At 44.1% G+C, this 14,321-nt stretch overlaps 1 protein-coding gene across 1 annotated transcript in view; it reads left to right on the plus strand.

Annotated features, from left to right (window-relative positions):
• Positions 1–14,321, plus strand: part of gli3 (GLI family zinc finger 3) — a 102,801-nt gene that overhangs the window by 72,172 nt on the left and 16,308 nt on the right. Inside the window, exons 5-7 of the mRNA XM_037079634.1 lie at positions 3,110–3,315; positions 7,288–7,449; positions 12,071–12,272. Coding sequence (XP_036935529.1) covers positions 3,110–3,315; positions 7,288–7,449; positions 12,071–12,272 — 570 coding nt within the window. The remainder of the gene's footprint in view (positions 1–3,109; positions 3,316–7,287; positions 7,450–12,070; positions 12,273–14,321) is intronic.

Consider the following 14,321-nt stretch of genomic DNA (forward strand, 5'->3'; position numbering starts at 1 on the left):
CAGAATACACTGCTCATGAAACGCCTCGTCAGTAGTCCCGCCTTTAACACTGTGACATCACAACTACATTGCATTTGCATCATTTATGCCTAGCAGATATTTTTTTGCACGTGAAGAATTCGTTTGGCACAGCTGCTCTGTTTTTCCTGAGTGGTGCTGGTTCGGTCGTGTGTGAGCCGACCAATCAGGTTAGAGTGGGTATTGGGGAGGGCCTTAAAGAGACAGGAGCGAAAACAGAGCGTTTCAGACAAACAGAAATACACCTTGTTTAGTCTTTACTGCGGATAAATCTTGAATGTTGCTCAGATTAAATAAAGAGTTTAGAGCAGAGAGCAGAGTTAGTTCCGAAAAATGTCCGATCCTTGACTCAAAACTATGACGCAATCTGAAGTTTCGTAATCGTTTAACCCCTTAAACGGACACTTGTTTCAGGTTTTCCAGTTACCCTTGTTTCTCAAAATGTTTGTTGCATTTTCCCTCAGCTGTGTATGTCCTCCTTTGCCTACGTGTGTGTGTGTGTGAGAGAGAGATGCACGGTCAGCCATGTGACATCACAGGGAGTGTCACTCAGCAGCTGTGTTGTGATCTGTGCAAATGAGGCATGTCAATGGTGGCGTGTGGGCCCATGACCTGCTTATCATAAACACACTCCTTCACACACCTGTTCTGATGTGCCCTCGGCGTGGCCTCAGTGTGTGTGTGTGTGTGTGTGGAGGAAGTAAAACAGTAACTCGTGAATCTCGTGACGGGGGAGACGTGCAGAAACGCACCGATCGAATGGAGGTGAGGCGGCTCAGCGTCGCGTCACAGTGTCGGATCCCTTAAAATCCGTCACCTTTGCACAATTTGGGGCAATGGGGCTTTCGCTGAGGTTCCTCTCGGGGCTTTTTTTCCCTCACATCCACCTGCCTCAGCATCACTGAGACACGTTGTCACACACTCGAAGACAAGTGAAAGCCTCGTCCTGTGGCCCCTTTGGGCTAATTACAGAAAGGCTCCTTGAGGACAAAGTTTGTATGTGTGAATGCCTGTGTACACATGTGTCTGTGCGTCTATCTTCTCCGGCTCCTCAGCGCTCATTATTGGCCCTGGCCTGAGCTCTTTCATTAGCGGGGCTGTGGAGTGGAGGGACGGAGGGGCCGGTAGGGGATCAGGGGACGGGGCGGAGGTCGTAATTGGGCTGTTCCGCTCCCCTGGCCTTGCTCAAGGTCACTGTGAGACAAACTCTGGGCCAGGTCTCTCACTATTTCCTCCCCCCACCCTGTCTTTTTCCCACCCTTTTCCATATCTCCCTCCTCACCTCCCTTCTTAAACCCCCACTTTTTTTTTCTTTTTTCTCCCTCCTTCGCTCATCCTCTCCTTCTCCTGGGGTCTTTTGTCACAGTAGACTGGTCCACCGGGGGAGCCACAGAGAAGTGGAGGGGCTAATTCAGTCTAATCTCTTAGCCTGTTAATGTCTGGCTGATATGTGGATTTCTCCACATCCTCGGGGGAAGGCCTTTGTGGCGAAGGCCGTCATTATGAAGTTTCCGAGCCCTCCTAGCCAATTATAGGAAAGGGAGACAAATTAGTTCATCTCAAACTTAGCTCCCAAGAAGTTTCTCTCAATTGTTCTCAACTTTATTTCCCATCTCGTACCGCAGAGGCGATTCACTGTAAAGGTTCGTGATAAAGAAGAAATGCCTGATAGCGGCTCATTGGCTCTATTTAAAGGAGAAAAAAAAAGATTGTGCATCTTGTGTGAGACTCGCTGATGGATTTTGTACAACATTGTATCCGTCATGCGCGATTCCGTACACGGTTTCTGCTCGGAGCCAAGTTCGAAGCCATCTGAGTAAAGTGGTGTAGCGTTGCTTGTCTGGCGCTGGCCAGCGGTGAGCTCGGTCTAACGTTTCCCTCTGATTAAGACACAGTGGTGAAAGCTGCCTTTGATCTGAGGAAATGTCTGCGTAGGGAGCAGTTGGAATGCGGCGCTCTGCTCTCTGCCTTGCAGATGCAGAGAGAGAGATAGTGTCACAGTCCATTTGTCTGGCCTCGCCACGGCCAGTCCACCCACAGTTGTTAAATCTGGATTGTCACAGCCTGTCAGGCCTAATGAGTCGAGCGTGATGCCCCTGCGCTGAAGGTTCAGAGTCAACTGGATCGTTGTTGTTGACATAAGAGCAAAACCAGTTTTGAGCCCAAGTGTAGTGATGTGTGATTTATGTGGTGATGTAACTTTTTTTCTTTTTTTTTCTTTTTTTTATCATTTTTGCTGGGTTAGGAGTTAATTTCTGCTCATCGTTTGTTATAAGCGTCTACGGTTGGAATGCTCACAAGGTTCAGCTTGCGTCAGTCTCTCCTGTGAATTGCAGATGAGTTCTCAAGTCCGGTCAATTTAATTTAAACAGCCCAGTAGGACGTTTCACAAATTTGCCTTAAGTGGCTTTACAGTTCATACAGCATACAACGTCTGCATTATCCCAAAAATCAAATCAAATCAGTCCGAGGGAGCAAACAAAATGCGTGCGATTGCGTTAAGTTTTCATTTGAGTTGGTAGGACATCTAGGACTTCTTATATTTTCACACATGGAGGATTTACCTGAAGAGCCTCGTACATCTTTACACCATACAACACCCACATTATACTTGAACTCACCGAAAAGCCCTTTTATTGTGAAAATCATCAAAGTGGTCATCGTCCACTTGAGTTTGTTGCACATCTAAAACACGTAACCATGTTCCTCCTGTGTTTACTTCACTTTGCTTCTCTACTGTCATGTATCACAGATATGCATTAAGTATCAGGGTTTTCTTGCTTTCCAAAGAAATGCATCTGATTGCAGTTTTAATTTCAGTTTGCAGCGCATTTAAACTATGTACTCATGTTCTTCCTGTGTTTTCTTTTCCACTATCACCTATCACACATTTTCCTTAAATGGCTTTACAATCTGCACGGCATCTGACACCTCAAAAAGCCCCTTTAACTGGAAAAAAAATGACCTGTTAAAATCAATCTGAGACCGACGGTGTTGTGTGATTGCAGAAAGTTTTCATTTGAGTTTGTAGCTCATTTAAAACATGCACTCATGTTCCTTCCTATATGTCCTTCTTTGTGTTTCCCTGCAGACCTCCTGGGCTAGCGGGCAGTCCAGCCTTCTCCGACATCTCCCTCATCCGGATCTCGCCCCAGCGGAACCCCTCTGTGGGGGCGGAGTCGCCCTTTCACCCTCCGCACCCCTACATCAACCCATACATGGACTACATCCGCTCGCTCCACAGCAGCCCCTCCATCTCGGTTCTGTCAGCCACCCGGGGCCTCAGCCCTGCAGATGGTGAATAAAGTGAAACACACACCGACGCGTGAAAGTATGATGCGCACATACACACACACACGAACATCTGCACGCAACCGCGGCGGAGCAGAAATGGCCTGATGAAAAACCTCAGCAGACCCTTAAAAATGATATTTGAAATTGATTAGCGAGGTTCGATTGCTATTAGGAGGGGAATCTCGATTCTCTGTATCAGTTTAATTCCTGTTTGAGATCAGAGGAGGTCAGGTGAGAGGCAACCAGATCCATCTCTATTAAGACCCAGGGGTTGGCGAGATGTTATCCGAGCGAGGGAGCGGGTGGATGGGAGTATTATGAGTGTGGCGCAGCCTGTGTGGGTGGGGGCGCAGGTTGGAGGGAGGCTAATCCTTTTGATCTGTGAGTCATGTCAGAGATCTCTGGAGGATGAATCAGTGAGAGGCAGGGTCATGTACAGTTACAACGCGCACACCGAGGGAGGGTCGGATTCAAGTTCAGGGTTGTGGAGGTGGGGGGGGGGGCAGTCGGTTGTTATGGTGTCCTACAGGGAGCGTTTGTTTCTTCAGATCCTGTCCTGGGTTTGGACTGGGAAATCAATTAAAGGGGACACCAGAACCAGGAAATTAAAAAATAGAAAGAAAACAAAATAAAAAAAAACAACAACTTTATAATACAGTTTCTTCTTAACAGGATAGTGTGAAAAGTTTGGTTGTAGGGCTGCAACTTACGATTATTCACAATCTAAAAATGAATTGTTAAGTCTACAAAATGTGTCCCAAACATCCCAAACACAATCTTCCATCTTAAATGACAAGGGAAAACAGAAAACCCTGAGATTTAAAGGAGCAGTATGTACTTTGGGGGAAGACATTTTAATCAGAAGGGAGAGATCTTCATTGCAATAAACAAACTCTTTTCGTTTTCACGACTGAATAAACTGAATAAACAAACTGACCTTAAACGACAACACAATTTCATGCTGTTTTTAACTTTGATTACATGTGGCGGACCCTGCCACCTCTTATTTTCCTCTGAAAACAGTTTCTTTAATCAGTAAATGGGAAAAGAAATGTTTTATTCAAAATTATGAGTTTAGAATTTCTTCTCCAAAACTACATTGTGCGCATTTAAGAAACTGGAACCAGCAAATAATTCACATTTTTGATCAACTAATGATGTGATTTTTAGCTAAAAATGCTAAAATGAAATGAAGAAAGCAATTGTTGAGTAATAAGGTTGTATATTAAGTAAAAATAAAGCATATTTACCCTCTTTTTTAGTTTTATATTATTTGAAATTGAATACCTTTGGTTTTGTACTGCTGACTGACAAAACAACTATTCTTTATACAATTTATAGACTACATACAAAGGGGCACTATGTAGTATTGGAGAAGAAATTTAAATTACAATATTAATGAGGTATTTATACTCAGATATATTTATTTTTTCTATAACTTGATAAACAAGTTGTTCTGAAAGGAAAATCAGGTCCCCAGAACACTGTGTGAAGCTAGAAAGGTGGCAGGGTCCGCCGAAGTAAACAAAATAAAACAGTATGAAACTGTGTTGCCGTTTAAGGTCAGTTTGTTTATTAAGTTTATTCAGAGCACAAAACTCTGTCCTGTCCATATTTTGCACCTTTAAGTGTATTTCTCTTTTCTAAGATTGACTAAAACCAAGTTATACTCGAAGTAAAATCTGGTTCAGGAAAGTTAACAAACAAAACAGCAAAAAAAAGTCAAACTGCTGAAAATGCTTATTATAGAGTTTCATTGCCAAACATCTACGGTCACCTTCGCAGGTCCTGAAAGGCGCCTGATGACCCATTACGGCCCTCATGTCGGCAGCCATCAGCCTTTTCGGCACTTCAGCAGCGGAGACCCACTTTAGCTCCCCAGCTCGCGTTGAAGTGTGTTTCAGAAAGTGGCAGAGAGCAGGGAGCGCTTCCTCTCCACCAGCACACTCGACTCCGTCTCACCCCGGTCTGTTAAAAGCAGCGTCTTAAGTGAAGGCCGAGCGTGTCTCCGCTCTCACCCTCGCTCAACCCCTCTCCCGCTCTCCTTGCACTCCGTCGCTCCTTTCTTTCGCGAAACAGGAAGTATCCAACTCTTTAACCCTCCAATTTTCCATTACCGCAGCGTAATGTGCAGCGGTCCTCCGGCTCGCTCTAAATCGAAAATAGTTCCTCCAAGCCTACCACACAATCCCCTCTTTTCACTTCATAATGCTGTGAATTGTGAATGAGGCACCTAATTACTCCTTTAATCAATCCTCTGATTAATTAACCCATCAGCTTTTGTGTTGTTAGTATATCACCACGCTTACAGGGAGCCTCCTTCTTTCAGTATGCATTTTTTTTTTTTTTTTTATCCCTACCCCTACCAAAAAAAAAATGCATTTGAATAATGATGAATTAATTAACAGAATCTAATGGAGATTTAAAAGTGGGTGGGATTTAGTGCCACCCTCTCGCCGACGCCACCACACATTTGCTTTTCACATCTTTTTTTTTTTTTTTTTTCTCCGTGCTCCTCCCCTCACAATACTTCTTTCCCTCTTTTTCTATGTGAGATGGGAGTTCAGAGGTAGGCATCGCCCCTGATCCTATTGTAATGCTGAAGGGAGCACCCGGTGGCTCACAGAGTCCCGAGGCAAGTTTTTCTGGGGTGCCACACTGAGAGCCTCCCCCCTCCTCCCCCTTCCTCCCTCCACCTCCACCTCCCCTCCTTCCCAGCACTCCCGCTTTTTGCCCCCAGGATCGCACTCGGATGCCAGCGTTTCTGATTTAGAAAAATTCCGCAAAGCCCCTTTTTTTTTCTCTCTCTCTCTCCGTGCGTGGCTCCTGAATGGGCCACATTATGGCTGAATGCAAAAGCAAAGCTAAGGCGGAACAGTGGAGACAATTAAGAAACCCCCCCCCCCTTCATCCACCGAAGACATAATACCCACATCGAATTAATTTAGAATTTTTTCCCTTACGTTCATTCAACCAATCATGGATGCATATTGCAGGCATGCAGGCCAGCCTTAAGAGGAAATCTCCTCATACACTGTTTCTTTATTTATTTTCTCTTTATTTCCTCAATTGGAGGATCGGGTGTTGGGGGGGAAACGAGCCGCGGCTCTCCGTGGGTCTGAACCGATTCTATATTTGCATCCAAAACCACAGTGTTAGTCTTTCCCCTTCTCTCTTTCTTCGAGTATTTGCATAAGGAAGCCCACCACCAGATGTTTATTTTTAGGCTACGGTTCAAGGACTTACAACACTATAACTAAGGGAATGACTTGAAGAAGAGAGGGGATTTTCGAGAGAGAGAGAGAAAGTGGAGTGGAGGCAGAATCGTTCGCTGTATCTTCATGCATGCAGATATATCTGGTGCAGATTTAGGCCTTTTGTTTTTTCTTTTTTTCTTTTTCCTCTCGTGCAGTTTTGAGTCGAAGGAGCAGGTTGCATATCTGCAGACTGCAGCCGCCGACTTGTACGACACACAGGCGCCGTCCCTGGCAGAGGATGTGTCGGCTCGCGTGCTCTTTACCACACACACATCTACGTTCCGTTGCGCTCTCTCTTCTCAAAGTGATCAAGGGGAAACAGTGAGAAGAGGAGCGAAAGGGCCCGCTCAAGAGCCGCATTGTGAGGTGATCAGCTATTGCCACGAGTGCATCAATCAAACGCTAATGCTCGCTCGCCGTAATCTCTGAGCAAGCATCCGGTAATTCCCAGTGAGGCCCTCCACTTCAGGTGACGCTCCCCGTGCAGCTGTTTTGCTCGACTTGATGGTGTTGCTAATGCGCTCATTACTGTTCTGCTGAGCTGATTATCATCTAATGTAAATGAACGCAGGTTTGTAAGCGCCCGTGCAGGTGCTCTCCCTGTCGTGTTTCTCCTCGCCGGCTAATTCCCTTCCCCTTTCGCTCCCTCATCAGTCACCTTCACTTTCTGGTTGCCTCGGTTCCTCTCTTTGCTGACCCCGTCGTTCTCCTGCTCCAGCCCCTCACACAGGTCTGACCACGGCTGAGTACTACCACCAGATGGCTCTGCTGGCGGGCCACCGCAGCCCCTACGCGACCGACCTGCTCCCCTCTGTGGCCGCTACAGCCGGCGCCACCAGCGCCAGCGCCCTGCACATGGAGTACCTGCAGGCGATGGAGAGTAAGTCTGCACTGATGTCACACATGACTCGTGACTGAGAGACACACTCACACACAGACAAGCTCGTTTCAAAGTGCTGATCCAGGATCGCTTGTTTTTCTTCAGTATTCCACATACTTGAGGTCCAAAAGTTATCGAGGGACAGATTTACAGACAATGGGGAGTTTTCCCAACTTGATGATGCCAAGTTCAGGTTTACAAATCAGTTCTCCACAACAGTCGCCAAGTTGGATGAACACTGGAAAGTTTGGAAAGTTTGTTTGTATTGCAGAACTCAGACAAGGCAACTCAAAGTACAAGGGCATAGAATTACATTTAAAGACATCAACAAACAAAACATAAAATAAATTTGGGAAAAAAATTAAGCTTAAATGTAATACATATAGTATTATCATATTGTAAGTGTTTTTAAATAGTTTTTTCCAAGCATGAAAAATAAAGGAACTAAATTTTTCCTAAAGCATTTCAGATCACCAAATTTGGAGGTTTGTGGTTGTCAGTGAATTCTTGTATTTTTTCTACTGAGCACTGATTTGGCAATTCATGTCTATGCATCTAGGTTAAAGGATGAGTTCACCCTATAATGAAAATTCAGTCACTATCTGCTCTGTCTCATGCTGACAGTTTCGTTCAGAGTTTTCTGGAGCTTCACAGCAAATCAGCGTTGCAGCATTCTCCTAAACAACTGAAGTGGATGGAGACCTGTTAAAAAGTTTGAAAAATCACCTGATATTAAAACATTAATATGTTTCCAAATCACTTGTCAGGCGTAATCCAAATCACCAGAAACCCTGAACTCTCCAAATTTGATTTGAAAAAGACTTTATTAACACAGATTTTTAAAGAATAAATCTTCACTGTAGCCACTTAGCTAAAAGTGTTAGCGCGACCTTGCATTAACGTCTTTTTTAAAGTTCTAGTTTTTAAAGTTCAAGTTCTCTTGTTTTGCTGTGAAGCTCCAGAAATGTTTTGTGGACTGAAGAACTTCACCTGACTTTCCATCAACATATAGGAGAGGAAACAATGCCTGAGTCTTTCAGTTTTTACATACACAGTAAAATTATATTTATTGCAATTTGTGGTAAAATAAACAAGTAAAAATGAATAAGATAAAGGATTTTTCAGCCACATGTAGCTCAGCTGTAGAGAAGACACCCACTGATCCTCGGCCTGCTGGGATTGCACCCAACACATTATTGCATACCTGCACATTATAACATGGGTGGCCCCGGAGGGAATTCAACCTTTTGAAAACGCACCTTTAGGAAACACTATATATAGACGAAGCTGCAGCTCCACCGCGGCGAGGAGAGACCTGCAGCTCCACTGTGACACGATTTAAATGAGCTATTGTCTTAATGTGTTGGGCTCAGGACTGTGTGCAGAGGACTTATGCTAATGAGTTATTTTAAAGTGTAAATAGGAAATTAAACGCACAGTGAATCTCAGAAAGGTCGGACAGCCTCACCCCGCTTCCCTTTGATGAGAATGTATTTAGTCAGGCAGACGCCGCTTTCATGGAAATCCGGGGTGAAGTTCCCCCGATTCCTCTGAACAAACTAATTAAAACTAGCCAAACTTGTGCGGGTATCAGAAAATTAATTGCTATTAAGTGGGAATTGGAATGTCCCACCATTCATCACCGGAGAAATCCTTTCTTCTGTGTCACTTTTTAAGATTAATAGACTGAAACAAAACAATTAGGGCCAAATTTAAGTGGAGATGCGATGCTCCTCCACTTTAAAAAAAAAAAAAAAAAAAAAAAAAAAAAAAGCGCCTGTGATCATTGCTGGTAATAACTCATCATGTTTCAACAATGTGTGTTCCAACGGCTGAGAAATTAACACTTTAAAGCTTTGTTGGATTTCAGGGAGAAAGAAAGGAAAAAAAAATAAAAAAAAACATACAAAGAGCAGAGTCTGTCAAGAGGCTTCTCGCTGATAATCTGGGCTACCGTGTTACTGCGGCTATTTTAGTCTATTTCACATCAGTGTAATTACCTTCAGTGAGACTTGTGCTAATGAAACAATGGGCCTGTCCTGCCTATTGGTGCTTTAATGGGCTATTGTCTGTGTTTCGTGCTGCCTAATTAGCGCCACAGCTCTCGTAGATCACGATACTAAAGTCTGTATTTGTGGTCTTCATTAGTTCATTTTAATTCACTCGCCATTCCTTCAATTTAAAATGGCGTTTTATTCCCGTTAATAGGCAACGTTTTTTAACACTCAAACTCATGTTTAATACAAACAAACCCTCATTTGTAGCAGCTGATTATAGTTTCCTTTAAATTACACACACTGTTTATTAGAGCTACAGCAAAAAGTGGATTAATCGATTCATTTAAATAATTAATTAATGGTTTTGGCCTTCAAAGCTGAAATGTCTCCATGAATCGAAGGATCTGCTTCTTTTCTTTGTCATTTATGATGCTAAATTAAGTTTTCTGGGGGATTTTAGACTGTTGGTTTGACTAAAGCAGCAGTTTAAAGTTTAAAGAACTGTGATGAGCCTTTTTTCTAATTTTTTTGACATTTAATAGATAATTAAAGGTGCATCACGTAGTTTTGGGGAGGAAATTTTAAGCAGAAAAGAAAGATCTTCACTGACTGATTTTTTTTTTTTATGCCTAAAGAAACTAAATAAACAAACTCACTTTGTTTTCTCGACTGACACAATTTCATCCTTTATGTGTGGCGGACCCTGCCATCTGTGTTCTGCTGACCTTATTTTCCTCTGAGAACAGCTTGTTTATTCAGTTATGGAAAAGAATTTGTATTATTACCTCATTAGTACTGTAAATATTAAAATTCTGAGTTTGAATTTCCTCTCCAAAACTACATAGTGCCCCTTTAAATTGACTAATCCTCATTACTAGTTGCAGCCCTAATCTGTAAATTGTAAATATTATTCTAAGCAGTTCTGAGGAATCAGATTACTGTCATTATAAATAAGTTTTCTGTTACATAGAATGATTTCCGTCCAGCATCACATCCGCGCTCCAGCCCTCCCCTGCGAAAGCGTCCCTCTCAGGTGGCCCCGAGGTGTGTCGCCGAGGGTTCAACACCAGTTTTGGAGCCGGCCTTTTATTTCCCCAACGCCGTCAGTCCGGCCTGTCTAAACCCTCCCTGGCCGGAAGAATTAATGACGCGGCACGTAACCAGCCATCCCGTCCATAAATCAAGAGGAAATTAGAGGGACAGTCCTGCTACGAGCCTGGACGCTCCTCTCTCTGTCTCCCCGGCCGGCCGATTTATCATTTGGGCTGTGCATTAATAAACACCACTCCCATGAGGCTTTGCAGTGGTGGGACGCCGGCCCCGCTCACCCACCCCCCATCCCATCCCCACCCTCACCTTCTCTCCTAGTTCACCACAAGTGAATTCTCCTAATTCGCTTCTTGTTTAAAAAGTGTCAAATTTCTGAATGTAGAAGGTGGAATTTGTCCAAAAACCAGGAGAGTAAAAATGTTCCTTTTTTTCATTGCAGGATTCTAAAGAAATAGTGATAAATCAGACGTGTCGAGGGGCGTTATATGACAAACTACATTGTATTTAGCAATTGTGTGCGCTCGTGAATTTGTATGTATATATGTATGCCCTTCTCTTGAACACTAAGGCATAAAAAAAAGGACAGATTTTCTATACAGTGACAATGTAAAGGGGGTGTTGCTCTCCATACAGCTTCACGCCGCAGTCGAAAAACTCGGGCCTACGTATGCCAGAACACCACAGAGGCGTCCACACACGCACACACATTCACATCCACACACTGTGATTACCATGTGAATGGAGCCTTGGATGTGTCAAACGAGAGATGGAGCATTTACGTTTGGGAGATGGATGGATTGTGGGGGACGTAAATATGGAGGGGGGTTATCGGGGCTGCGTAAGCTGGTTTTGTTTGCCTTTATAAAATAACTCAAAATGTTTTATTTCCAAGTCTTGAGTCACAAAGTCATTGTGTCAGTTCACGCACAAAGCCCGACATCCCCTCAGCGCTTTCTTTCCCCCCTCCTCCCTCCGTCTCCCTTCTGTTTTTCCCTGTCTTGTTTGTGACATCTCCATGTGAAAAGACAACAAAAGTCATGTTTTAATCTCTACCCGTGGCTCATTGTATGTGCGGAGAGAATGGTTGTGCCGTTTCCGCCTTTTACCTTTTCAAACCCCCTTTTTAGTATTTCCAGTCAACACTGATTGCATTTGAATAACGAGTCAAATTGGACTTGATTAAATATTACCATACACAGTCAGAGCATTTCTCCAAACATAAAAGACATGTTTTCTCATGGATGAAATGCAAGCAGTGCATCAAGTGACAGCTGAACACTCATTCAGACGAGCCTTTTGTCTGATGATTGACAAAAATGTCATCTGCTGGGGTTAGATTAGGTTAGAGTTTGGATGAAGTCGAACAGTAAAAAGCATGTAGAAACCCGGCAAACGCTCTCTCCCGATCTGTAACTAATTTGTAGGAATTTGGCCGATGCTCTTCTCCAAAAAGGCAGATAGGCATTCGGTTACACTCCTATGTGGCATTTTAACCTTTCCCGTTCACAGGAGCCACTTGGCTTCTTCCTCTGACTCTGATCTCCTCCTCCTCCTCCTCTCTCCTCGTCTCGCAGGCTCTCGCTTCTCGAGCCCGAGGCTTCCATCGCGGCCCAGCAGGAAGCGCCCGCTGCCCATCTCGCCCCTCTCCGAGCACAGCTTCGACCTGCAGACGATGATCCGCAACTCGCCCAACTCCCTCGTCACCATGCTCAACAACTCCCGCTCCAGCTCCTCCACCAGCGGCTCCTACGGTCACCTCTCTGCTGGCGCCATCAGGTAGTAATTATCTTTATTTAGAAAATGTATTTATTTATAATCTTTAATTTCTTGGGTTATTTAAAATTGCACTCTTTAATGGCAAGAAGAAAAAGGTCATGGGTGAAAGAAGTGAACTTTGAGGATGCTGATGCTGCGTTCACATGCTGTTAAAATATCACGTTGAACACTGGACACTGAACTTCTTTCTGATAATTCCGATAACACATGTATGAACAGTAATTTAAAAAAAGCTATCGTGTTGCATTATGGGAAATGTAGGATTAATGCTGCATTCACATGCTCCTCAAATTGTCCCATCTCCTGAATTGGGAAGTCACTCTTCCGAGTTTGGTGTGTTCATGTGCGTCATCTCAGAATGTGACAACAGTGTTTCAGTGTCGTACAATGTCAACGTCTTCTCCAGCTTTCTGAGTTGTTCTTCAGATTAGAGAGGGCATTAATGTGAGAATTCCCATTTATCAAACGCAAGGTATTACAAGACACTATCATGTTGCATTTTGGATTATGTGTTTTCTGAAGCTCGCCTCTAAATATGGACTCTTCAAAGAAAATCTGTCAATCGTGAGTCCCAAAATGTTTTGTAAGTGGAATAAAAAAAAAAAAATCACTCCGAACTTATCTCACCCTGTCAGGATCTTTCAGGAGCTTTGATTGATTGTTTCCCTCATGGTGGTTATTCAGAGACTAACATGTGCCAATAACAGATCAACAGGATCTCCCAGGGGGGAACAATGATCTTCTAATATCATTGATTGGTTGAGTTTTCATACTTGTAGTGCAGAGCCCATCAGTATGGCACCGTGATATGCGTTCTGCACAGAGGAAAAGAGGAAAGAAAGTGTGTGGTGGAGGGAATAAGTGTGTGTGTGTGTGTGTGTGTGTGTGTGTGTGTGTGTGTTTGTGCATCGTCCATGTCAAACCCCCGTGTGGGTGACGATCTCCCAGCCAGCCAGTCAGCCGGCCTCCCCGGCGGCTCGTGTCAGTCATCCGGTCCACCTCATGGAAACATCACATACATCACGCCCCGGTACCAGAGGCCGGCGAAAAGGGGAGAAAAAGAGAAGAAGAGAGAGGGGAAAAGGAAAGATCCATCGCCCCACCCACAGCCATTGATCAGCGATCTGTAAGAAGAGCCTGATCAATCACGCCGCGCGCTCAGCCACTGTCCCGGTGACAGGACCCAAATAGCCAGAGCCAACAGACTGATGAGTGATATGACAAGCGGATGGGCCCCCAAATGTGTCTCGGGCCATTGATTTCCACTCGGCTCGTAATAAAATCAGCAGACATATGGGTCGCAGCGAGAGCGAAGCGTCAGGGCTCAGGATGAATGGAGGCCGCTGCTGTCGAGCCACACAGATCTGTGTTTATCTGCTGCTTCACCTGCGGTTGGAACGGAGACCCTGAGGGGCCTCAAGTGGCTTCTGGGATTTTTAAATTTTTTTTAGGATAAACAAAGTTGGCGCAGGTTGAGGGGTAAATAAACCGAAGGGAAACAAGTGTGCTGCAGGAAGCGGGAATTAATTTAGCTTTATTTACACGGCGGTACGACACACTCCAGATTGTTTATCATCTGTATCATTTGCCCAGTGGAAGGATGACATACTGCCTTACACAGACCACATGATAATTCACCGTGTGTTAACAAGCTGAACATTCATTGGCAGGGATTTGCCGGCAGCCCCACGGTTCCAGCATTACCACACCATCTCCTGTCAGATTGTCCTAAGGGAGGGGAACTATCCAGAACAATCCATTTATTCACTGTCTTTCCCCTTATTTTTTTTTTTTTTTTGCCTCGCTGCCTTTGCGACCCAAATTTTAGTGAAGCTGTATTTCAGTTTTACAATTATTCTACCACTGATGGGATGAAATGTGGATACAGCTCTCTGGCCTGAAAAGAGAATCCAACATAGAGGAGCATTAAACCTGCATTGTTTTTTCAGTGATTCCAAAAAGATCATATAGGAGCTTATGAGAAAATGGCCTTACTTCTCAGTTAATTTACTACCTCAGTAAACAGTTTACTAAGGAGTTTATGGTCTG

The sequence above is a fragment of the Acanthopagrus latus genome, chromosome 19 (genome assembly GCF_904848185.1).
Source record: "Acanthopagrus latus isolate v.2019 chromosome 19, fAcaLat1.1, whole genome shotgun sequence".
Lineage (NCBI taxonomy): Eukaryota > Metazoa > Chordata > Actinopteri > Spariformes > Sparidae > Acanthopagrus > Acanthopagrus latus.